The sequence below is a fragment of the Nymphaea colorata genome, chromosome 11 (assembly GCF_008831285.2).
Source record: "Nymphaea colorata isolate Beijing-Zhang1983 chromosome 11, ASM883128v2, whole genome shotgun sequence".
NCBI lineage: Eukaryota > Viridiplantae > Streptophyta > Magnoliopsida > Nymphaeales > Nymphaeaceae > Nymphaea > Nymphaea colorata.
Genome location: NC_045148.1, coordinates 17122792 through 17148894, shown reverse-complemented (window position 1 = coordinate 17148894; position 26103 = coordinate 17122792). Strand labels below are relative to the sequence as shown.

At 39.2% G+C, this 26103-nt stretch overlaps 3 protein-coding genes across 3 annotated transcripts; 1 reads left to right on the top strand and 2 right to left on the bottom strand.

Moving 5' to 3' along the window:
• Positions 1 to 1445: 1445 nt before the first annotated feature.
• Positions 1446 to 6971, bottom strand: LOC116263605 (disease resistance protein TAO1-like). Its single transcript, XM_031643339.1, has 5 exons — positions 6325 to 6971; positions 4991 to 6089; positions 4117 to 4404; positions 2100 to 3521; positions 1446 to 1963 (listed from the first exon to the last, which is right to left on the bottom strand). The coding sequence occupies exons 1-5, from the start codon at positions 6969 to 6971 to the stop codon at positions 1556 to 1558; spliced, it is 3864 nt and encodes a 1287-aa protein (XP_031499199.1). The 3' UTR covers positions 1446 to 1555.
• A 10148-nt stretch (positions 6972 to 17119) lies between these two features.
• On the top strand, positions 17120 to 19375 carry LOC116264569 (allene oxide cyclase, chloroplastic-like). Its single transcript, XM_031644868.1, has 4 exons — positions 17120 to 17243; positions 17465 to 17631; positions 17747 to 17890; positions 18919 to 19375. Exons 1-4 carry the CDS (start codon positions 17186 to 17188, stop codon positions 19174 to 19176), a joined length of 627 nt encoding a protein of 208 aa, XP_031500728.1. The 5' UTR covers positions 17120 to 17185; the 3' UTR covers positions 19177 to 19375.
• Positions 19376 to 21330: 1955 nt separating this feature from the next.
• LOC116264790 (zinc finger protein WIP6-like) lies at positions 21331 to 23199 on the bottom strand. Its single transcript, XM_031645180.2, has 2 exons — positions 22413 to 23199; positions 21331 to 21998 (listed from the first exon to the last, which is right to left on the bottom strand). Exons 1-2 carry the CDS (start codon positions 22785 to 22787, stop codon positions 21504 to 21506), a joined length of 870 nt encoding a protein of 289 aa, XP_031501040.1. The 5' UTR covers positions 22788 to 23199; the 3' UTR covers positions 21331 to 21503.
• Between the last annotated feature and the right edge of the window lie 2904 nt (positions 23200 to 26103).

Here is a 26103-nt window from a genome sequence, read left to right as displayed (position 1 = left end):
CCAGATACCAATGTCAAAGTCGTGTTAGGATGTTCTGGGGAATTATCTTGTATTTTGTTCACTATTTTTTCACGCCTATTAATTTCAAGCAGATAAAAAGTCAAAAGTTTGAATCTTTTGTTGACAACCTTAGGTAGATGATATACTTTAGGTTAAATTACTTTTGCTTAAGATGTATAAATTTGTAAATGTGGAACCCAAAAAAACTCAATGTTTGTCATGGACATTAAATGTGGAACCCAAATTACCATTTGTCGGTTTGCTTGTTTTACTAACTTGATGAATTACAAGATTGTAGGGTCTGTTTGGTTTTAAAATCAAACATTTTTTTCTTTTAGTTTTGTAATTTTTAAATATTTCAAAACTCAGTTTTTTAATAGTAATCTAGCAAAAATGTAGTGCTTGGAAAAGCTTGAAGAACCACAAAAAGTGAATAGCTTATGAGTTTTCTCTTGTTTAGATAATCTTCTGAAATTCTCCTCTTTGTATGTTCTAAAAAGCAATTTTGAAGCGGTAATTTCACAGTTGGAGCGAATTTTTATTGAAACGTAAATTCAGCAAACGTATGGCTTGCGGCCTGCACTTCGTCGATGAGACTACGGATATTGGAAAGAGTAGTAGTCCAAGAAACCGGAACCTCAACTCAGGAATCACTTCTACCTAAGAGGTAAACAAGTTTCAATCAGAAGTATAGTCTATTTTTCTGAGTGAACAAGTTTCGATCCGAAGTCTAGTCTATTTTTCTGAGTGCATTGCTTGTTATGTATCACGTGATTGAGTCATTTCACTGTTGCAGGTGAAAGGGCAACCTGCTTCGGTCTATTTCAGAAGATGAATGATTTGATAAAAGGTGAAATCACAAGAGGGATAAGTTTCTAGCACTTAGAGAAAAAATTACGGTGAAATATAAAAGCTTCAAACTACTTTGATAATTAACATCTGTAAGGTTCTGCACTTAATATATATGCAAGATGATGACTGAAAGATATTTTATGCAACAAGAAAAATGTTGGCCGGTATAGCAAGGCATATCTCAAGCTCTAGCAGAAAGTTAACTGTATTCGATAACAGAGAAGCAAGATATGATGACTTGGTGAGGGAAATCAGAGCTAGTCTTTTCATCAACATTCAGAAGGGAGATTTCATGGGAGGGGTATATACTAAATTGATGGTACGTTAAGAAATCGGAAATTTTTGGAAGGTGATAAGGACAAGACTTTTGCTAATTCGATCACGAAGAATGATATAATTCACTGTAAAGAAGCTTCGACAAAGTTTCAGCACGATCAATTGCAAACTCAGCAGAAATTTGCTTAATGAAACGTTAACAATTTATGTAGAAGAGCAACTGTAGCATGCACACCTCCTCAACTCCAATAAGCATATGCCCTTATAAATAAATTACTTACAAGAAACAAACTCACCTAGCGATCAACAGACGGACTAACACCACGGACCTCAAGCACGCGCAAAAACATCTACGAAACACTGTCACAGCAGAGTTACGATCGACCTGTCCTCTCATTATTACAATTAATAAAGATTTGCCACAGAATCAAAGAATTGCAAAGTAGGCTGCCTTCAGCAGGTAATCGTCGTAAGCTGTTGGAACCCTCAATGTCGCCTGTCCTTCCTTCACATACTTGAAAGTCTCCTCATCTTCTTCAAAGCACTCGATCGCATAAAAAACCTTGCCTTCCACCCCCCACTTCTCAAGCTTCTTGCGCCCAATTAGTTCCTCAAATTTTACTGCTTCCCATCTACTCTCAGTGACGATCTCTCCTCCTACCTTTACTTGGACACAGACGTTAATCTGTGAAGTGTTGCAGTCGGCCTCCTCGGTCGAGCAAATCAGCCGCGCTTTAACTGGTTGCCTGAGTTGCCATTTTGGAAGCCAAAATACCAAGTCCGATCCCTCGCTTACTCCGGAAACCAGGAAGCCATCCAACTGTTCAAACGACGCCTACAAATGTTACAGTCACCAGATTAACACAAGCCTGTCCATAATCTCATTGACCAATCGATCCATCTGAAGTAGATCTGCGACATTAGATATATCAGAGCAATCAACAATTGAATGAAAGTTGGAATGTACGTACCTGTGATAATTTCTCCATGAAGCCGCGCCCCAAGCCGTCACAGTGGGTCAATGTTAACTTTTTTAAAGACTTCAATCTCTCAAGGCCAGACAAGTGGGTGAGGGCAGAGCAACGTAGAACTGAGAGATGGTCAAGAGAGGAGGGAAGCTGAGGGATCGACTCCAACTTCGGGCAATCTTCTACATATATTTCGGCCAGTTGGGGAAGGCCACCAACGAGAACCGATATTTCTTCAATCTCCCTCAGATGCAACTCGAGAAGCTTCTTCAGCTTTCCTATAAAGTCAGGCACCCTCTTCACTGACATTCCACCAGAAATATGGAGCACTCTCAAGCATCTCAACCTGCCAATGGAATCTGGCAGTTCCTCAAGTGATCGACATTGCTTCAGGCTCAAATGCCTTAGATTCCTGAAGTTTCCTATTGATTTTGGTAACCTTCTTAGTGAAGTGCAACCAGAAAGGTCTAAATCCTCCAAAGACGTCAACCTGATAATGGATTGTGGTAGTTCTTCAAGTGATTCACAGTCACGGAAGCTCAGTCTACGGATACTCATCATATTGCCCAGAGAAGCAGGCAGTCTCCTCAGTGATTTAAGACCATTGAGATGGAGCTCACCATGTACACGTGGGATTGACTTTACGATGGGACTCGGTACTTTCTCCAACAAGATGCAACCTTCAAGAGATAATTCAAACATGTTCTTCAAGTGTGCCAATGAATCAGGGACTTCTGTTAGTGATTGGCAGTTGCGAATGTCCAACTTCTTTAAAGATGTCAACGTTCTCACGGAGTTTGGTAATTGTTCCAAGAGCTTGCACCGCTTCAATGTCAACTGTGAGAGACTCTCGAGGGCTCCTACTGAATCAGGTATCTCTCTCAAGTAATTGCAGTCCGCAAGGTCGAGTTGTTCAAGTGACTGAAGTCTTCCGATGGAGTCGGGTATATCTGATATCTGCGTTTGGCTAAGACCAAGATATTTTAGGGAATTCAAGTCCCCTATTTGTTTCGGCAGAGAAGAAATTCTCTTGCAACCATGGAGGTCGAGATTTTCAAGAAGTTGCATCCTTACAATGGAATCGGGTAGATAAGATATCCCCATCTCTTCAAGGTTAAGATATTTTAGGGACCTCAAGTCCCCTATTTGATCCGGCAAACACGAAACCTTCTCACAGCCGGAAAGATCAAGATATTCAAGTGATCTCAGCTTACAGAGTGCAGCAGGCAGTCCTTTTAGTTTACTGCATCCCTCCATACTCAGTTTCACCAGCTTATCAAGATGCCCGATCGACTCGTCCATCTCGATCAACGCGACACAGTAGTCAAACACAAGCTTCACCAGGGACGGGAGATAAGTGAAATCTGGAGTCCGTATAAGATTGATACACCAAGTTAGATCGAGGACCTTCAGCTCTGGAAATGCCTGCACATGGTTTTGCCTTTCTTAATGAGCACCCACTTGAATGCAGAATCCACTAATGGCTTTGTATGTTAAACCTGTTTTGTATGTGATTTTTCTTGCCCAATTTCATGAATAAAATTCACCTACACCCTGATCTCTTTAGCAGAACATGTTTTATTGTAAATAAGCATGACCAACACATTATCATAAGAAACATGATAATGTGTGTGTGTGTGTACATATATATATATATATATATATATATATATATATATATATATATATATATATATATATATATATATATATATATATATATATATATATATATATATATATATATATATATATATATATATATATATATATAGAACCTGTACTGCAGCTGACTTCACCATTAGTCTCTCTCAATACAGATTTGTATGCTATTGTTGTTTTGCCAAAACCTAGCTTTTCTGAAAAGTTACATGACTTGAAATTGGCAATAACGTCTATTGACTTAAATGGAAAAAAGGAATAGATGATCTTCTTTGATAAATATTATTTTTTTAACGAGACATAACACTGAAATTAAAAGAAGAACTAAGGTATCTCATGAGCAGCAGGATTCACTAACCATGCGCGACCCGAAGTGTTGAAGGCGACCGTTGGATAGGTCGAGGACGATGAGCTGCTCATGCCGGCTGTTCTGAAACGTGAGCGTCTCATAAGAACACCACTTCCAACTGAACCATCGTGCGTTACCTGGCAGACGAACAATCTCTCCTTTATCTTCAACTGCACCTTCAGTTGCACCAGTGATCATCCGGAGCCTAGGCATTGCCGCCATTATTACCTTCCAAAGCTTTTCACCTGCAACTGTGGATAAGTCGACGCCATGGAGGTCGTGGTTCCCAAGTTCAACCTAAAACCAGCGTTGACAAAGACTATTTAGAAGAACCATTAGCAAATCGTCTGCCCAAAAATGAATTAGACAATACGGCGGTCGGAAATAGAGAGATCTATGACTTTGCAGTACTGGCGTCAGCCCGTGTAAAAGTAGCCAAATTCCAAGAAATTAACAGAGTCTCGATAAGTTTCCTTATGAGTTCAAAGTAAGATTTTGGAGTCCATTACTCTAAGGTTTTGGTTTGTTTCGGGGTATGGGAGGACTTACATTACACCGTTCATGCTTACTTAAGAAGCCACTTTTCGTGTAAAAACCGAATGGTAATACCCTTATGTCTCTAAGATTGTGGCTTGTTTCGAGGTGTGAGAGGGCCTACATTACACCTTCAACTTGAGTATAGCATTTGCCACTGACTCCAACCCAAAGGAATAACACACAAAAATGTAACAGTGGCTACGCGGATCAAACCTCAAAGTTGTAAAGGGCCTTGCTAGGTTGCACTAAGCTCCTTGATGTGGTGTCCATAAGAGCTCACCTTGATGAGGTATAACTTTTCAACCGATCATAAAACAAGGCAGAAATGATCAAGTTAAGCTCGTACCTGCAATACTTGATCCTTGCTCCATGACCTGCTGCGGTGCGTGAGAGGATCTGCCCTGTGGCTCCCTTGATCAGCAATCATTCTTCCCATGTCTCGAATTTGGTCGTGCATAACAAAGCAATTAAACCCGTCGATTTTAATAAGACACCTGTGTTGGAGAACTTCAAGTGCGAGGTGCGGATTCCAACCACAACCCTCCCACATGTAAACTGGAGATTCTCTGTACTCTCCGATAAAGAAACAAGCAATGTCCAAAAAGACACACTTTTCTCTGTCATTCAGGCCTTCGTAGCTTATTCTCAGTCTCTCGTGAACTTCCTTATCCTGTTCGCTTTTCAATGTTCTCAGAGTTTCCTCCCACTCTCGTTTTTCCTTCAGGAAACTAAAGTGTGAGCCAAAAATTTCCAGTGCCAGCGGCAGGCCCCCTGCTACCTTCACAATTTCCTGAGATAGCTCACCGAATCCTGTCAATGGTTGGTTGCTGCCAAATGCACGGCGACAAAATAGCTGCAGTGAGTGCTCTGCGTTCAATCCTTCAAGAAAATAAATGTACTTTTCTTGCAATCCATGCTGGAGAAGAACCTCTGCGTTCCTTGTTGTCACAATGATCTTACTTCCTGCACCGAACCACTCTTTCTCCTTTTCCCAACGGTTAGCAGTGAAAGCCTCGAGTTGACGTGTATGATCCACGTCATCCAAAATCAAGAGAACTTTCCTGCTTCCAAGCCTTCGTTTTATCAAGCTAACTCCTTCTCTGACATTGTCTATGCTCATGGTTTCTTTTAAAACCTCTTTCATGAGCTTCGCTTGCAAAGAGGGTAAGCCGTCCCTGTTCTCATGTTCTATGATGTTTGAGAGGAAGCAACTGCTTTCAAATGTAGGATAGAGCTGATTATAAAGGTCCATAGCGATTGTGGTCTTGCCCATTCCACCTAGACCGCATATTCCGATCATGCAAACACCATCTGTTCCTCTTTCCAGCATTTGCTTGAGATTATGTAATTGGGAATCTATCCCTACAGGCTCTACATCCAAAGGAACTTTGCTCAATATACTAGAGATCCTTGCACGTACAAGCGAGGTCAGATCTGCCTCACTCCTGCAATGCAAACATGAATAAAAGAGATTGTTAAATCCAAGTTTAATATTGCAAAATCTGATGGTACCAATATTATATTGTATGTTATTTCTGTTAATCTCGAATCCATATTACATGGTAGAAAACCATTTCCAAGCTTCCCAAAAGAAGAAAAAAAAATATAATTTTTTCTGTTAAGGTCACATGGATGCAGGCGTGGAGATAGATGGAAAGACGGAAAGATAGAGAGAATTACCCTTCGGCTTCACGGAGATAGCCAGAAATGTTTCCTGCTTCTCTTAGGGCGGATTCCCACTCCTTGATATCCTTGTCATCTAATTGCTCATCAAGTCGATGCTTTTGGAAAGCCTTTTCAAATGATGCCCTGCAATTCTTGACATCAGAAGGATGAACATCATAAAATATGGGAATTATGGGCCTGTTTTCTCCTTCCTTCTTGTTGATCTCCACCATCTTAGCTATCTCCTTCAAGCACCATTTGGAGTCCCCATAGCTCTTAGAGAAGACCGGCACAAAGATCTTGGACTCCTCGATGCACTTCAACAGATGGCTGATTCTTTGGCCTACTGCCAGGCTTTCACTGTCAATGAAGGTGTTAATGCCATGACTTTGCAGTTCCTTGTTTAGATAGCTGGTGAAGCCATTACGTGTATCTTCACCCCTGAAACTAATGAACGCGTCATACTTAAAGCATCTAGTGCCTGGTTTTTCTGCAACTTCCTCCCCCGAGCACCCGTGGCCATGCCTAACTGACCGCCCATGCCCGTCTCTTACGAGTACTGCTGACTGGTTCTTTGGTGGTGACAGTGCTTTCTGATCTATTTCTGCAACTTCCTCCGAACCATTGCACACCAGAGGGCCACTGGTAGACCCTAACTTCATATTTGAATTCATCCAGTAGATACAATCTATCACGACACAACCGCACCAAGAGTGTTAGCATCTGCCACCCCTAGATAATATCGCATATTTGTCTTTTAACATTGGTATCAATTTGATCTGTATAGGCTTCCGAAAGTTTTGAGGTGTGAAATTTGCAAAAATATGTACTTGACTATTCAAACCAAACTAGAAAGCAAGAGCGATCATCAACTTGTGTAGCTCGAAATTCAAAACAAATGATGAAGCAGTTGCTATGGCAGATTTTCCTGTGGCGGAACTGCTGCATCTGTTGGGTGTATCTGAATGGCTTTAAATGTGTGAAGTTGCTTTATTTGAAATTTAAAGCCTAGGATATTGAGCAAATAAAAAACTATGCGAAACTATATTTATTGATTCATAGGTGCAAAACATTGCAGACCTTAATTATCGAATTAGAGCGAAGCTTTTATAACCATTTGTTTGATCAAGCAACGGATGTTTATCTAGTTTAGCTTTTGAACTGAGAACTGCCGAAACTCATGTATGACGTTATGTGGTGTCTGTGGGCAATTGCCTCCACAGACACACACAAGTTACTAGTAATTGCCGCTGCAACAAAGGGGCGAAGCGAAGAGGTGGGCCAAAGTGTCTCCGCAGAAATGCCTATAACAAACATGTTCTCCATGAAACATTATGCTTGCATGCGCATGGAGATAATTAACCATCTAATTAGTTAGGGAATTATTTACAATCTGTAGTAAAATTTGAATTAGATCAATCACCCACTTAAATCAAATCTAAAATTCAGTTTCAAAAAGCAACTCTTTGTTGCAGAGGACACTCACAGACATATATTCATGCGCTAAGCGTAGGAAACAGTCGATGCAACAAACTTTGGTAGAACTTCTTACCGAGCCGCCAAATGATTCCAAGGAAAAACACAACAAAAGTCTCCACTCACTCACGCATCAATAAAGTAACTGATGGAGAAGCCAAATACGCATACCTCTTAACCGAAACAAGGCCGACCAGTATGCAGCCGCAAGGTCCATCTTGACTCACAAACTGGACGCAGAGTACGCTGTCCATCAACAGAACACGCTCATGTTGAATGAAGCATGCAAGACCCCCACTCAATCCCTTGCTCCACACACTCGTGTGCTCACGCAGAAAGGTTTCACTTGTAATCTCACGACGAATACTTGATATGCTACCCTATACTCCAGAGCGAAGCCCTTATTTATAATAGATTTTGGTGGAAACTTCCATGGTACTGTACTGTTGTACACATTAAATAACATATAAATTCGCTCTCGCTCGACGTCTAGCAAATGACATGATTTGCATTTTTAAATGCTCAACGGCGTCTTCTGTCTTCAGCCCTGAAGGGGGAGGGCATGGAAGCTGCCCCCCACCCTGTGGGCGCGCCCTATCAGGCCCTGCCGGAGGGCCGAACATATACTTAGCCTTCTCACTCACTTTAAAAGATCAAATTGTCCGAATGCAATTTTAGCCAGTATCTTTTCAACCCAGCAATTACACGCTTTCGTTTTGCTTCGCTAACTGCCTCGAGTGCAAAGAGAGTCAATATCTTTTCAAGGCCTGGTCAGAAAGTAACAAAATTTACATGCTAAGGTGACGTTTCTGCCTCAGGTCTTCTCTTCCTTGCCGTTGACATGAAGGCCCACGGAAACAGGCCATCGTTTGCTTTAAATTGAAATTAAGTATCCCCACCAAGCTAATTTCCACGTCAATTGTTGTTAAGTAAACGGCGAAATGTCTTCTCTTTGCTTGACTTTGATAAAATTGAAGCATGCCCCAGCTGACACCGCCAGATCTTGATGCCGTCATCCTTCATAATTTTTTTGCATGAATAAGATCAACACTTATATGAAATAGATCTGTTCTTTTCTTGAACCTATATATATATATATATAATTCGATCATTGACACCATAATAAGAATGACAGGTAAACAGCCTCTAGTTATGGGTCGAATGATGTATAAGCATTGTATTAGAGCAAACGTGTGTATCTTTTCAGTGAGTGGTTGATTGTTAAGTTCACAATATTTTCGGTGCTTGATTCTTAATTTTAACCACTGACAAATCAGTGAAAACCTTCGATTAAAAGTTTCAGTGCAGATAATCTCGCCCCTTTTTTTTTCTTTGACGTCAGTGGAGCTAATGTATAATTCAACCCGTTTCCTGACAATGACACTTGAATTATTTTGGGAAAAAAACAAAGTTGGTCGTCATCTGAGAAGGTAGATGCCACTTTCGGATGAGCCACTCATGTACGTGTGTACTTTCCGTCTGATCTCCTTCGGCCACATTAATTTTACATTCAAATGCTTTAGCCAACTCAGTGTATATATTGTGTATACATGTGTGATTATATACATTATGTATGTGGGTGTGCGTGAGCATGTGTGAGAGAGAGGTGATGGCATGTGCAGCATTACCTTATAATCTTCTAAATGTGTCAGTCATCTCATTAATATATATATATATATAAAAGAAAATTGAGTGGTGACTTTAGATAACTAGAGTTAGCCAGCTTACTTATAATGACAGTAGATTAATTATGACAGATGGTAGAGAAAAAAATAAGAAAAAAAAATATAAACTAAATTTTATTTTTTATTTTTTTCTTTTTTTCAACCGCCCATCATGATAAATCACCTTTTTCTCATTATTTTTTTCTCCGATAAATCACTTTTTTCTCATTATTTTTCTCTGAACAGTAATAAATTAAACACTTAAATATAGTGTTCCTTGTTGTTCATTAACTTTAATGTCGTTGTTATCTATTAATTTTAGAGCCTCATCGATAGACTCATATAGCGATGGTGGCGGTCATCGAGCAAGCGCCACTGCAATGACCAGAAGCAGAAATTCGCCTGAGGGTTTTGCTCGAGGGTTAACCCTCGGTAGGAAAGGGGAAAATGGCCCTGCCCCTGCTGGAGAATGGCCGCCGGCACTGGAAAGCCTGATTATTTTCGTGCCTTAAAGAAGATCTATAGCGGCAAGAGCGTCTTATACAGGGTGAACCTTTTCATCAATATAGCTTCCTCCTCACCGGAAACACGAATCGTGCCCGGAATGATACGTCGGTATAATAACTATTTTTTGTAGTGATACGTCCAATTCAATTCCTGCACAATCAATCACCTAATTATGCCTGCTGTTTTTTCTTTTTCGAGCACACATGCCTTGTTCACATGCGATGGTCGTCATTTTCAACTGATGAACTTCAATAAAGAATATAAAAGTTTTCAGTTTGTTTATGTAACTGTTATGATGTATATTAAGTTGTTTCCGAAGGCTTGCATCTAAACATTTTCATTAGTTTGTATCTAACAAATTGAAAACTTATTCTTCAGTTATGTTTTTCTGTTGTTTACAATAGGATGATGTTTTTTTATAATATATGAATTTTGTGTCATTTATATTTGTAGGGAAAGAGAAAAGGAGAAGACAAGCTTGAGAAAAGGCAAAGGGAGAGTATTTTGTTAGCTAGTACATTTTAAATTACATGTATTTGAAGAGATATAAAGAGAAAGAGAGAGAGAGTACTTTTTTTTTGGCTTAGATGTTTTAATTTTAACATATTTTATTAGTTTTTCTATTATATGTTGATTTTAAGTTTCCCATGTGTAGAGAGAGATATAAAATGCTTATGTTTTTCATAATTTTTTCAAAAATATTTTCCTTTGTTATATGTAAATTTTCTATTGAGAGAAAGAAATAGTATTTTCATTAGTTCATATATTTTTCATTTGTTATATATATACATATATATATATAGATAGATAAATAGAAAAAAATGCAGAACATTTGTCAACTTATCCATCTAGTTATATAAGCAAGTGGTGGACAAAACAAATTGATAATTTTGTCTTTATAAACAAACACAGTAGAAAATTACAACTTATTCGATGGACAATGACTCTTTGACCTTATGACACTTGTTTTAAAGATAAGTGTCCTAGAAACAATTGTCCTTGCAACCAAACGGTAACTTAGGGATGTTCGGTAACAAAAACACTAAAAATTGTTATAGATGATGAGTTTGTCTCAAATATTATGGTATATTCATAAAACACCAAGGTGTAATGTTCAATGAATATGATTCAATCTTTCAGAGTGACTCATTGAACAATTTGTTAGTGCTCTTTGTGACGAACACCCCGAGGGCCATTATTGCCTATACAAAATTAAAAAAGAGCCAATCCTGACTTTTTGCAAATTTTACAGAGGCACAACAAGGGGTTCTCTCATGATAAACAGGATTTGTGCCAATATATATAGCTGTCATATTGCCACATTTCAGCTCAACTGGATAGGAGGTGTCAATACCCATGTCTCTCAATAATGTTTTAAGCCAAATATTCTCGCAAGTGCATAAGTACATGTTGTCATAGCTCTATATTCAGCTTATGTGCTAGAGCGAGCTTTATTTGGAAATTTAAACCATAGGATATTGTGCAAATAAAAACTACGATAAACTATATTTCCTGATCAGAGGTGCAAATCATTGCAGGATTGAAGCTCTTATAACCATTTGTTTAATCAAGCAACTGCAGTTTTTCTAGTTCAGCTTTTGAACTTTGAACTGCCGAAACTTTTGTATGGCATCATTGATCCTTTGTAAAGCGGGGGCGCATGTGGTCTCTGTGGGCAATTGCCCCCATGGGCCTGCACAAGTTACTAGTAATTGCAGCAGCAACAACAGGGCGAAGAGGCGTGCCAAATGTCTCTCTAGAAATGCCTATACCAATGGGATGGAGCTGAGCAAATTTAACATCTATTCCTTGAAATTAAAACTGTCTTTGCATGTGCATGGAGAAAAATAACCATCTAGTTAGTTAACCAATTATTCACAATCTGTAGTAAAATTTGAATTGGATCGACCACCCAAAGGCAGGGAACCCGAATTTCCCCACACCACTTAAACATCAAATATTCAGATTCAAAGAGCAACACTTTGTTACTGACGATACACTTACGTACATGCACCAAGCGTATAATAGGAAACAGGATGCAGAAAACTCTGGTAAAACTTCTTACCAAGCACGATCCTGAGTGATTCCAAGGAAGAACACACCAAAAGTCTCTTACTCTTAGTGAAGGATCAATAAAGTAACTGATGGAGAAGCGAAATATGCATACCTCTTAACCAAAACATGGACCTGCTTGCAGCCCCCCGATCCATCTCGACTCGCAAACTTTTCACAAGTTATTCTATCCCTCAACAGAACTTGCTCCACACACTCGTATGCTCACGCAGAAAGGTTTCACTCGTAATCAATCATTCACTTTCACGAGGAATACTTGATATGATACACCATACTATATAAAGAGCTAAACTGCCGCTATTTATAACAGAGAATGGTGTAAACTTCGATGGTGCTGTACTACTGTACACATTAACTAAAACATACAAATGCGCTTTCGCCAGCAGCTACTATTTGCATGTAAACGCTTGAGGGCGTCGATGCTGCCCCCACTTGCCGGAATGTTCTCGGTCTTCATGTATATTTTCCTCTCCGCATCGTCTCATTCGTCATCTTATTGGTATTACATTCAACCAACCTGATTATTTCTCGAACGATTATTTATCTGTGAAAAGCAATAATAAACCATTGATATGAATAATAACTAAACATATTAATGAACAATAACTTTCAAAAGAAAAACAAACTAAGTCAAATAAAATTTACTAGTTTGGATTAGTTTGCATCTAAGAAGTGTCCAAGTACCACACAAGTATGAAGCGTCATTGATGTAACTGCATGGCTCAAGATCTACATGTCAGCTTTGGTTTTTACGGGATTTCTTGTGGACCGTCCCAAAATTGAGTCCTTTTAGCTCGTCCTTGTGAAACTTTCATGAATATATATCATGGGGTTAAATTGGTATACCTTTTTCGTCTAAGCAATCATCAGTTTAAAAATACTCATATTTGGTGGGGCATGATAAATGTTTAAGGATGGCCATTTAAAAAAAAAATAAAGAAAATTTGGAACACCCACCAGTCACCATGTAGCCCCTAGTGGTTAAAAGGACCTTGACACGTAGAAGAGCTTACAGACCTATAACTTTCAATATATATATATATATATATATAGATATATATCTTAAAATACTTAGATGTGTGTTGTGGTTTCGATTTTTGTGGGTACTATGATTTTGAGTCACAAAATGCGGTGTTTCGTTGCGTTGAAAGTGGCTTATTACTTATATAAACCACCCCAACTCAGTTCAAGACCTTCAAACCTTAAGGATGGAGGAAATGGAAGGCCCTATGAGCCTTGTTTGAGTCTTGTTTCTAGGCAGTGGATCGTTAACCTGCGCCGAGAAAAAAAGAAAGATAGAAAAAAAAAAAAAAAAAAAAAAACTTCGTAAAAAATGCCGTCAAATTTTGACGTCAAAAATTGACCTCTGGAGAAGTGTTTCTAACGTAAAATATATTTTCTGAATCGCAAAAGTAAACCTGATGATAAACGTTGTTGAGGACCACAATGAGGCCTAAATATATTATCCTCTCTTTTTTTCAACTTGGTGTTTCTATGTATCGTTTTCAGCCATCTTCTCCTACGTCTCCATTTCGAAAGTCCACTCTTTGATGAGCCAAAGGCGGTTCCAGGCAATATCGGCCCAGTTGTTTAATTGATGCTTGAAAGAGAAGCACAAGCTTGGGATCCACATAATTGATTTTTTACACGAAGATCCAACCTAACCGCTCGTTTCAAAAAGATCCGATATGGAAAGAATTCGACATCCAATTAAGGGTTCGAATCAAATTCAGATTTACGAAATGATATCCGATCAAATTGTAATTCAGATTGGATTTAGCTTTTAATAAATATTTTACATCCAATGTCCACACATTTTGAGAATAGTATTGTTATGCAGTTAGGATTCGTTCAAAAGTCGAATTCATCAGATTCATATGTGAATATAAAATCCGGTTCAGATCGTATTCGAATTCAGATACTAGATATAGCATTAGATTTTTTTTTCATTTCTTTACAAATCTGATTCCTGAACATATGAACATCTGAAAAAAGTGGATATGATGAAAATTACATCCAATTCTAATCAGATCCCACCACATCCCATATTTGAGATGTAAATATGATTTGGATCCGACACTAGACAGAAGTTGTGAAAAAAATTGGATAAAGGCAAAAATTTAATATCCAATTAAGAAATCAGATTAGATTTGGATCTAAGCAATGACATCTTATTGGATTTGGATTTGAATTCAGATATAAATAAATACCCGATCAGATTTGAAATTTGAATTCAGACTTAGATCAGATTTAGCTTCAAATAAATTTCTTATACTCTTTGAAAACCAGCTAAATTAGGTTCAAAATTCAGATTCTGATTCACATTCAAATGTGAGTGTAAAAAATCAGATTCACATCGGATTCTGATTGTGAAATTGGATTTTGGATTCAGATATAAATTGTCTTTGTTTGTATTTGAATCTAAATATCTGAAAAAACGGATACGGTCAAGCGTATATCTTAATAGAATCCAATCAGTTGAACCAGCTTTATACATGGGATGGTGTTTGCTGTTATAGGTACTCAAGGGATCGATCAGCGACTCAGCCCTTGAATGCATAGAAGTTCTAATTATAGTCATAAATAATGTCTCAGAGTTTTAAACGGCGAGGTTTTTCTCGGGTATAATACGGCGAGCTTGAAAAAAACAAGAAAAATACTTTAAATTTAAAAAACTAAAAATAGAGAAAAAAAATCAGTACGAAAATAATAACACAAACATCAAAAAATAAGTATATTTGCAACAAATAAAAATAGAAAATGAAAAAAAAAACTGTTGGGCGTTAAAAACAATTGATAAAAGTGAAAAAAAATGTTAAAAAAACGCAAAAAGACACGTTAAAAAATAAAAATGGGTTAAATTTTTGTTTTTAATGTTTTTTAAAAAAAACACTTTTTTTAAGTTTTTAACCGCAATTTAATTTATCATGTTTTTTTCTAGCTTTTTCAAAAAAAAAAAACGTGTTTTCTGTAACTTCTAATCCAATTTGTCGACCCAGCCGGGCTTAAACATGAACAGGAAAAATTATTCCCAAAATTAACAAAGATGAAGATACATCACGATGACGACTTATCGGCACTCTCATAAGTGTCGTCCAAGTAAACAGAGAAATTTGAAACACAACAACGCTACCATGTTGACGAAGCCATTGAGAATAAACAGTTGTTTCTCCTGAGAAGTCTACAGCTCAAGCTGCTCGACCAATCATTTTCTCTACTGCCATGTAAACAAAAACAAAAGAAATTGGCAACAATAGTTTGGTGAATGCTTAAATCATGTCATAAACCGAAAGCTTTTCTAATTAGCTAGAGTTTGATGCTAAAACCAGTTTCTCATCATGGTTTCACCACCTTAGAAATGGACGACATAAATAATTCTAGTGCTTCTTTCAATTTCTAAAGCACTCCAACAACCATTATTGTTCTTAAATGATTGCAAGGTAGAACTGCATGAAAGTTCAACTCCTTCAGCTAGTTATTCCATAAGTAGCATTCATCATTAATACAAGAACATCAGCAAGAAACCTAGATACATATATACATACATACATACATACATACATATATATATATATATATATATGTATGTATGTATGTATGTATGTATATAATATATATAAGAAAATGAGTAGGTTCTACTAAACCCTCATAAACCAAACTTGATTGAAAACTTATGGGCTGTTGATTTTAAAGATATGAGAGGTGGAGAATAAGCTGTAAATATGAAAGTCAAGCTGTTTTTTGAAGAAACCCTTATGTCAGATACCTGCTTCATTTGAGTTTGTGAAAATCAAGTATGTTTTCACTCAATAGGGATGTAAGCCGTTCGGTTTTGAATAGTCTAAATGCAATGAGAAACAAATTGCGCTGATGTATTTAATTTGGATCTTTAATATTGACATGCATCATGGTGAGCCCACTTGGTTGGTAATTATTTAAACAGGCTTTCTTGTGACAAGAAAAACAATGATCGACAGTGTTTCCAACTAATCGGATTCCGAAATCTATTTGGATTTGTATAAACGAATCAGGACTTAGATTCGGTTACCGGATCAAATTAGACTTACATAAACGATAATATTGTTGTGTCAGGTCGCCTTCTCAATTACTTGCAACATTTACATTCTAAAGTAGAATTAGTTTTGAAATACTCAATTCGAGTTTGAGTTCATAAATTTGGATTTTAGGCATGAAATCATGTTGCTTTGCCGGTGGAATATATCCAATAAAGTCTACAACCATTGCCATCCCAAAAGATGAGTAATCTAGTCGATTTAGTTATTAAGGGAAAATGGAAATATTCAAATTCACATTTAAATTGGAGATCATAAGAACTTAGTATCCAATTCATTGATATTTGTGAATACCCAACTAAGTTTTGCACCATTAGTCAAAAATAAATTCCATCCAACAATTAGACTCAATGTGAGATGTGATAGAAGGACCAATTAGACTCAATGGAGATGAATTTCAAGTTTTTTTTAGTTTGCATTAGCCAACTTAACTATACCCATAATGTTAATGTATGATTAACTATATCCTAATTAGTTGTTTTATTAATTTATCCAATAGTTAAGTAATTTTATTCATGTATGTTAGAATGATTTATATTTTATTGACATCTAAAATGATTACGTTGCCTTTATTTATTGATGTAAGAAAGTTATTCATAAAACCACGAATGTATGAAACAAAAAATCTATATATTTTCGAAATCGTTTACTTATTATTCAATAAATTAAATTGAAAGAAACAATGTTAAGGATATTAAATTTTTTTTATTATTATTACAATTTTTTAAATGTGAAATGAAAAATTTTGGCACCACCGACCTCTTAACCAGGAAGGCGGTCAAAGAGGTGCCAAATTTTGGCACCGTCTTACTGGTCAAACGAGCCCAGGTCCTTCCTTCGGCGGGGCTCGCCGCCGTCAATGAAAACAAGAGGTTGCTAGGGCCGTGTGAGAAGCGAGTTCAATAAGCACGCGTTCCTCGAGGTAGATAATGCAGGACCACTTACGACACCTCCCGTTCGCTCCTGACCATTATATATTCGAGGGATTCGGTTGCACTTCCTCCACAGACACAGCCTGCAAGAAAGGAAGACGCGTCCTTTGATCACAGACAGAGTGAAAGAAGAAGAAGAAGAAGAAGATCCATGGCTTCTCTTCCATCCGGAGCCTCATCTCTCATGCTTAAGGCTCCCCTGGGATCAGGTATATTTGATGTTAGCTCGAGAAAATTTGACATTTTTGGTCTTGAATTTTTGGATTAATCGTCAATATTTAGGAGACTGCCATCGTCTGATTTGTCTATCGTTTTCCGCTTATGACGAAACAAATGCGATTCTATCATATCAGGCCCCCATTATATGCTCATTCAGGTATCGTTTAATTTGGCTAAAGTGTAGTATGTATATTTGTTGATGGAGTTGCAGGAACAGGAGTTCAAGAGCTGTCTAAGAAGGAATGTGCAGAGAGTACTGGAATTCAAGAGCTGCATGTTTATGAGATGAACGAGCGAGACAGGAGCAGCCCTGCCTATCTTCGTCTCAGCCAGAAACAAGTCAATTCGCTCGGTGATCTGGTGCCCTTCAGCAACAAGGTTAGTGAAATTAACAACTGCTCTGTCTCTCTCTCTCTCTCGATCACATGATTTGTTGATAGTCTTCATGAGTTTAGGAAGTTTATGTAACTCACATGAAAAAACAACTGTGCAGATTTACAGTGGAAACCTGGAGAAGCGACTGGGTATCAGCGCAGGTATCTGCATCCTGATACAACACGTACCGGAGAAGAAAGGCGATCGATACGAGGCCATCTACAGCCTCCACTTCGGAGACTACGGCCACATCTCTATCCAAGTAATTGATCACCAAAGACAAAATTTTACTTCAAATACGTGCTTCGGCGTGAATGTTTGAGTAGATGCCATATGTTATACATAATATATGAGTATTTTTTTTTATCAGATTCATAGAACAGTAACAGTTACTGAACAACCCTTTGAAACAGTGATATATTTTTCTAGATCCACAATAACATTGACAGTGAAGTTAGACATAGATCCAAGTTAGATCTTATTTAGATGATCCAAGTCCAAGATTGTAGGACAGATTTGGATTCAGTTTATGAATATATCCTTTTCACCTGAAGCCTACCTCCCAGTAAGGAATTCCACAATGGTTCGAAATTTTCAATTGGATCCCCAGAAAAGGCAAGGGAAAGGCTTTCTCTCTCTGGTCGGAAATTTGCTGAGAAAAAAGTCCAAACCAAACCGTCCAAGAACTTTCGGTGTTTGGAGTTTCCTTCTTTTCACGCCCTTCGCCAGACAAAAAGGGCATGATAAGAACTAAGAGCCCTGTTTGCATGTGACAACGAATTCTAAACAATTATATCCGCGCCCGCATTGACTTGAAGCCATCAAGTTAATGAAACTCCAAATTCCAATCCGGGAGCGCACCACTTCTATTATAATGCCAAAGTAATGCAGATACTTTCCCCACAACCAAGGAACGAATGTCTGATAAATTATACAAATAAAACATAATAAAGAACTAAGTCAAGAATTGCGAACAAGATACGGATGGAGACGGGAATGTCGGTTGGATCCTTTTAGGGATGACAAGGTGATCCAGATCTCTTGTATTAAATGCATTTGCCGCCACTATAATATAGTCTCTGTTCCAACCTTCATTTTGAGAGAGAGAGAGAAAGAGGGAGTATCCCTGCTTGTTGCAGATTAAGTAAAACGGTTTGTATATGCATGTCCTCTATGAGCGCAGAGTGTATAGACTTCCATGATAAATTAACTAGTAAAATATGAAACGCATTCTTGATGGATTACATATGGTATTAACGTACAACACTGTGATGCGATCTTCCAATGCAGGGACCTTACCTGACATACGAGAACACGTACTTGGCAGTAACAGGAGGCTCGGGTGTATTCAAAGGAGCTCGTGGACAAGTGAAGCTTCACCAGCTGATCTTCCCATTCAAGATCTTCTACACCTTCTATCTCGAAGGCATTCCACCACTGCCTGCTGAGCTGCTTGGGGAACCAGTCCCTCCTTCACCCGCAGTGGAACCTACCCCTGCAGCTAAGGCCACAGAGCCCCATGCCACCATCCCTAACTTCACCAACTGATTGGATCTTTATCACGGCTAGTTAGTTCTTCGGTCTTATAGGAGACATAGCTCGATGTATGTTTTCTGGTCATTTGTTTGAAGCCCTTGTTGAATTGGTTGATTGTGCCTTGGAGTCATGTTCTGTAAGCAAGATTTGGTCATTCAATTGTAGTACAAAATTAGTGTATCTGTTTGTGCGGCTACGAATAAAGGTCTTTGAAAATTTATGGGCCTTAGACTGTGATATTAACGGAGTTCTTGAGAGTTAAGAAGCCCCATCCGAGTGAATTGTTTGTGCGCCTACAGCTTGTAGGTTCTCTCACCTGAATTTGGTAATTGGGATTCACTACCTTCTTAATTTATTTATACGTCTTTAACACTCTATGCACAAGTAGCTAACCACAAAATCTCCAATTTCAGAATATTGTAATGAAATGGCTTCCGTTTAGAGAACGACTTTTTTTCCATGAAGAACACAAAAACACAGGCAGCTAAAAGTTTTGACAATGGAAGTGTTACATTGAACAAACGACCCGATGTATGGTGATACCAATCCAAGAAGATCAATTTGTATGTTTATTCAATATTAGTTATGCACAATTTCCTCTAAATTATTTGCTAGCTTCTGACGTGGAGCTGCATAGATTGATGGTTCTCATGATATGCCTCCCGCCGAAGTGCTCTTGAGAGGAATGTTAATCCGCATACTAGTTGTGTGTCATCTGTCGAGTGTGGAGCTTGATCCCAATTTAGTAGGCTCTCATAATGAAAACTTATAAGGGTATTATTGTAATGTTGGCACTTTTGCAGTGTCGCCCTACACACATGTTAAGAGAGTTGACCTCTCTTGTATTTTGTCCAATGAAATAGTGGAGAATAGCATAGTGCTTGTCTTTTTGGTCTACATAAAAAATCCTTGTGTTTTGTCTCTTTCCTCTCTTCTTCTTGATCTCATGAGTGAGAGAAGGCCGAGTTCCTAACACCGTTTTTTTATTAAATCTATCTCTCGATTATAAGCAACTGCTGACAAGTATTACTGAATTGTAGCAATGCATCCTTTATGGTACTTATAAATCTCATGATTGCTTAGTCTGCTATGTCACATGGGTGCACCATGCAGGAAGAATTAAGAACAAAGCCGAGATTACTAACTGAAAAGAATAACAAAGTTTGTTAATGATTGGAAACTTCGAAACAACGTCCACCTAAGTTTAATATCTCAACGAATGGCGTCACCCGTTTGCAGAACTAGACAGCTCTGTTTTCTTGCTCTGTTCTGTTTTCTTTACTTTCGTTCTGCATTGCTGATATATTGAGTGATTTTTTAGGGCCGTGAGCTTAGAAATGCACAGATTACTGCATATATTAAAAGTTTCTTTACTTGCTAAGTCAAACGAAAAGTTCCCCAACAGGAATTGCCCGTTAGACTCTAAATTACGTGGCTATTATCAGTTTCGAATGAGGTGCGATTTGAAGTCGATCAGCAGTAGTCAACATAAGACCGTGATCTGTATTGAATGAGTCATGATTTGCTACAGCTACATATTACCCAAGTTCATGGGTGCATGTGAAATTGAACTCGGTTGTATGAGACGCATACATACAGTAAAAACACACGGACCATTAGTTTTCTTCAACTGAGAATATATTTGAATAGTTAGAGCTGTGTTTGTACGTAAGGGAGAGAGAGAGAGAGGCTCGTCCAGAAGCCAACAAGCTTTGTCCCTCAATGATCGACCGCTTCTGCCCCAGTGGAAGCAAGGTGTCTGTTTCCTTTTAACTTCTTGCGCTTCTAGCTTTTGTTTTTTTCTTTTTTCATGAACAAACCTGCTTTTGATTATCACACTTGCAGGTCTCGTTTTCCCAATTGGCAGGGCACCAAGACAGCGGTCCCCGTTTACTTGCGTCACAAGGCTCCAACTCTTTGCTTGGTTAGAGAGAAACACAGAGAGAGATTATGATTTAATGGCGATTAACTTGTGCAGCATGAAATAATAAGGGGATGAAGATGGGACAAAACACGTTTTCTTGAGAAGAAAGGAGCCCAATCCAATGCTTCATCGTGTCTAAGCGTCCCTGTGTAGCCCGATGCAGGGAGAGAGCGAGAGAGAGAAAGATTATCCAGAAAGAATTCGATAAAGGAAGCTACAGTTCCATTCCTCCACTTGTCTAAGCATGCCTAACTCGTGAGTTGTGATAGAGACACTGACAGGCTTTCTTGTGAGGGAGAGCCATTCCAATGCAACAACTTGTCCAAGTTAAGCTCCTCAGGCGATCGACCATGTTTAACAAATAGTGGACGCCCAAGCAAAAGCCACTGTAATGCGATGACACATCGTTTACAATTTATGAAGTCAATGAGTAGCAACGAGAAGAGTCAGCCCCACCAAGAGCGCCACCACCACCGCCGGGACCTTGAGCATCGTCGTCGTCGTCGTCGTCGTCACCATTTGGGTTGCCGTCGATCCGTGTTCCGCAGGGCGCGTGACCAGCACCGAAAGCCCGGACATGGTCCTTGAGAGATCTCTTGTGCTTGAAGTCTGATCCGCATGTGCAGTACCAAAGCTTCCCACAGTTCTTCTCATGTGTTCTCCAATCCCCACGAACTGCAAGCTCCTTCCCGCATTTGCAGCATGAGTAGGACTTGACCCCATGCTTGCGTCTGTAGTGTGTCTGTAGGGTTCTGAAGTCCTTCAAGGGCCTGGATCTTGGGTGGTCAATGTTGTTCTTGCAGCCTTGTGCACAGCAGTAACAGGGCAGCTTGAGAACCTCCACTGGCTTTATTGACCTCAAGGACTCTGGTCCAGTCCTGTATTGAGATCCATGGCCCCACATGTGCATCTGAAACCAAATACAACAACGCCATTAATTTGTTAATTTGTTCATATTCGCCATGACATGGTCTTGCAGGACAGGTCTTACCCAACTTCATGAACTACAATCTCTTCATTCCCCAAAGAATTTATTCATATGATCTCACGTATGATTTTTGATATGTTTTAGGAACTTGTTGCTTTTTATGCAACTAGGAATGAGATAATCTGGACATCGGTCCATCTTCCTAAATAGTACTGCATCAATTTAGTACACCACAATATTCAGGTTATATATTTCCTGAAGCAAGGTATGAAAAGTACGCCAGCTTTCAGCGTCACAATAGGAACTCCAGCAATAGGTTATTGAAGGGAAAGAAAAATACACTATGGCTGACCTTCTTCTTCTTTCTATGTACAGAGAAGTGGCAACGTTAATCACCTGCATGTTGTTATAGCGATTGAACATCTTGCCGCAGACGGGACAAGAGAACTGAGTTTGGCCAACCAGAATCTCAGCAGGGGAAGGGATCCAGTACTGCCCCTTGGCTAGCAGCGTCTTGCTGTTGGTACTCTTGCTTCCACTGGTGCTGCTGACGGCATCCGCGATGACCGGCGCAACATGTAGCGCAACGGTGACTTCACTGTCGCCGGAATAGTCCTGTGCGCTTGAAACTTGATGGTGGTGGTGGTGGTTGCCGTAGCGGCTTAAGGCCGGCTTTGGGGAAGGTTGGCCAGGAGGCCCAAGTGTGAGAAGCAGCCCCAGGTCTTCATTTTCAAATGAGAGATTAGATTGAGTCCAGTCTGAGTATGGCATTCTTAAGAGATGAAGCCACAATTGCACAGAGAGAGAGAGAGGGGGGAAGAGAAGGAGAGAGAGAGAAGGGTTTCGCTGTCTGAGGTTGTTGACTCCAAGCACACAACGGAGGTGCAAGATGTATATACCAAGCTGGTACAATGACAAGGGGGGATGAGATGATTTATTGTGGCTTGAGGCTCTTGCGCTGCGGGTCTAACCTTTTTCTTTACATTGTTCGCTTTCCCTCATACTCACGCTCGAGAACTGAGAAGGGAGAAAGAGAGAGAGTGGTGGCTACATTATTTCCTTTGGATTGTTGCGTTGTCTGCTTTGGTATGTGCAGAGAAAGAGAGAGAGAGAGCAGGCAACAGCAGCAGGCCAGCAGCAGTGTCAGCAACTGCACGTGCAGTGGATGGGGGAATAGATTTTTGGGGAGAAGAGGAGAGGGGAGGGGAGGGCCTTTGGCGCCTTGGGGGTTGTGGGCCGACAGGGCACCGGCAATGCAGGGAAAGGCCCGTGCATGGGATTGTGTACCTATCAACACTGCCAGTGATCGCTCCATTCCCCAAGAACACCCCTCTTTCTCTCTCTCTACAGAAAGAAATCGAATAATCTTAACAATCATGAACCAGTAGCAGATCAGTCGGCATCAAGGTTGTAGAAACCATTGCTTAATCACAGAGATCAGAAGAAAAACCAACTCCCAACGTGGTGATTAAGATGGCGTGCTCCGCGCATTCTTTGTCTCATCAATCTTGCTTAGGACAAAGCAACACCAAGCTTGTCAAAGTGTACGAATGAAGAGAGCCATGTCGGCAGATCGATGAAAGCTCTCATGGGCAGCCTCAATTATTTGTCTAACCACAGGGAAGCAAACAAGATCCAAAGTGTTGGTGGGGTGTTTGTGCTTTAACCCTCTGACTCGGATCATCTGATTAACTTATTTCTTGTAACTGATGATCTCTTTTATCTCGTTCCAGTGTACAGGTGAGCGCCGTATCTGGGCCGTCCATCTCTGAGTGATTGGTCAATTGTTGACCTGCTGCAAATGGAAGACCGATATGTAAAGGCGTGACATTATTGGCTTCTTTCAGTCTTTGTAAACAATGTAAAACGAGTTAGCCTTGTAGTCAATGTAGAATGAGTTAATGAATGTTGTCTCTGTGTGTGTGTATGCATGTGGAGTGCTTGCAAGTGTATGAGAGAGAAAGACAGAGAGGTGGAAGAAGGGGAAGGGGAGTGCCTGGGGAAGCGTGCCTACATATTTTTGTTTAGGATTCCAAACGGGTCGGGTCCAACCCGATTTCCAAGTAAATTGTCCTCGATCAGAACAGTGCATCGAGCCATCTTGCATCTGATCCACACAGCGCTGAGATAAAAAAAAAAATAGCCCCTATCAAGGTGTTCTGAAACGCCACTATAATTAAGAAAGGAGACCATACAATGTCTATGGCTGATCATGGGTTCAAGCTCAGTTGCAACCTCTTTGCATCAATGGTATATAAATGGGCTGCACAATAAGCTGAGCTTACTTAGGCTCGACTCGAACTTGCTCGAAGAAACTCGGCTCGTGCTTGATTCGTTTATAAAGGAGCTGAATTTGAGCTTACAAATATACTCGAAACGATAAGTTGAGTTCAAGTTTTAGCAAATCGACTCGACTCGCATGGTACTGTATATAATATTGCCAAAATCTGTTCACCGAGTCACCTGTTTTGACTTTTAGGTTAAAAACAAATTTTTACCAATTACATGAGTTAATGTTTATACGAGTAACACGAGTTAACGCTTACATAAGTTAAACGAGTTAATGCTTACACGAGTCAACACGAAACTAGTTAAATGAATTAAATGAGTCGAGTTCAAGCTCGATTTTGTGTAATTGAGCCGAGCTCGAAGTTGCTATAAGAAGCTTGACTCGAGGTCGAGCTTGAACTCGAGTTTTTTGAGCCGAGTTGAGCTCGAACTGGTCAAGCTCGAACTGGCGAAGCTCGGGCTCGACTCAGTCCGTGTGCAGCCCTATATATAAAGGCCAGTATAGGCATATTGTTTTGCAGTCCTATTCTTGCATATGTTATGTTTTGAATATGCAACTTTACTTGTATATAGTGTCAATATCAGTGCATGTCGGCAATCTTATCTAGTCTAAAAGCAGGCAGGCATGCAATGAAAGTTGAATGACCATCAGGTGACCGGTGGGTGGTGTGCAATGACACCAAGAGCACCTGTCCCTGCTAGTTAGCTTTTCAATGTCCTGCTGACAGGGAACCAATTTGCAAGGTCCTGTTCACAAGGTAATACGCCATCTAACATGGATTAAACATGCATAGTTCATGCATACATGTAATAGAAGAACCCACTTTTGTTATCATTATCTTTTTGGGTTTTCTTTGCAAAAATCTCAATGTTAAATTGTTGTTTTATTTTGAACTTTCCTTTACCATTTTCAAGTTTTTGAAATCGGCCCTGTTGTTTTCTTCTGCAGCAAATCCATCCCCGAGGGGCAAGGTAGTGACCGGCTTGACTTTTGAACTGCTCCAGAAATGGTATTTTTGGTACCACTGATTTGAGGATGATTAACGGATGGAGTAATTCAACCACAATCTGTAGGTTCTTTGGTATGAGAAGAGTATGTATCTTGGTAGGGCATGTCTGCATACATGCTGAAAACCAAGCTTTAGAGGCAAACCGTCGTTTGCCTTTCAGACCTGGTTTTGGGGATGCTTGGGTGATGACTTAAATGAGTTTTCGAGAAACCCAGTTTTGACAAAACCCGGTTTTCATTCAAGTTTTACATAACTTTGCCTTCTGATAAGGTTTTATCGGAGAAGAATTATATATATATATATATATATATATATATATATATATATATATATATATATATATATATATATATATATATATATATATATATATATATATATATATATATCACGAGGAAATTGGCATCTCACCGTTAATAATATGTGAAGTGGGACCAAAATGTCACGTTTCTATCTGCTGACTAGCCCAAATTAACCTAACTTCATGTTATCTAGATAGCGGAGGAAAGATGTTGTTTCAAATGCTTAGAAAACATTAGATGAATCTGGAAAAACTTGAGATGAAAAGGACAAACTTGTGTGGCTTCACATTTGTTGATCATTCTTCTCAACATATTGTATACGTCAATGTTTAATTAGGATTGCAAAATGAATGAGCTAAGCTACTGAGCCGACTGGTCTAACTATAAAAGAGCCAAGCTCTAGTGAACAGGCAAACTCGTTCAGTTAAACAAGTTGAGACGGACCGAGCAACGTTTGGCTTGATTGCTTACTTGTAAAAGGCCTCT

What these genes read in the sequence shown, in the direction of transcription:
- LOC116263605 (XM_031643339.1), bottom strand. Translation starts at nt 6,971, where the DNA reads ATGAAGTTAGGGTCTACCAGTGGCCCTCTGGTGTGCAATGGTTCGGAG. An exon ending in TATCTCCGTGAAGCCGAAGG is followed by an intron (nt 6,090 to 6,324) that starts GTAATTCTCTCT and finishes TTTGCATTGCAG; the next exon opens with GAGTGAGGCAGATCTGACCT. An exon ending in GCAAGGATCAAGTATTGCAG is followed by an intron (nt 4,405 to 4,990) that starts GTACGAGCTTAA and finishes CGCTGGTTTTAG; the next exon opens with GTTGAACTTGGGAACCACGA.
- LOC116264569 (XM_031644868.1), top strand. Translation starts at nt 17,186, where the DNA reads ATGGCTTCTCTTCCATCCGGAGCCTCATCTCTCATGCTTAAGGCTCCC. An exon ending in TGGTGCCCTTCAGCAACAAG is followed by an intron (nt 17,632 to 17,746) that starts GTTAGTGAAATT and finishes ACAACTGTGCAG; the next exon opens with ATTTACAGTGGAAACCTGGA. An exon ending in ACGGCCACATCTCTATCCAA is followed by an intron (nt 17,891 to 18,918) that starts GTAATTGATCAC and finishes CTTCCAATGCAG; the next exon opens with GGACCTTACCTGACATACGA.
- LOC116264790 (XM_031645180.2), bottom strand. Translation starts at nt 22,787, where the DNA reads ATGCCATACTCAGACTGGACTCAATCTAATCTCTCATTTGAAAATGAA. An exon ending in ATCGCTATAACAACATGCAG is followed by an intron (nt 21,999 to 22,412) that starts GTGATTAACGTT and finishes ATTTGGTTTCAG; the next exon opens with ATGCACATGTGGGGCCATGG.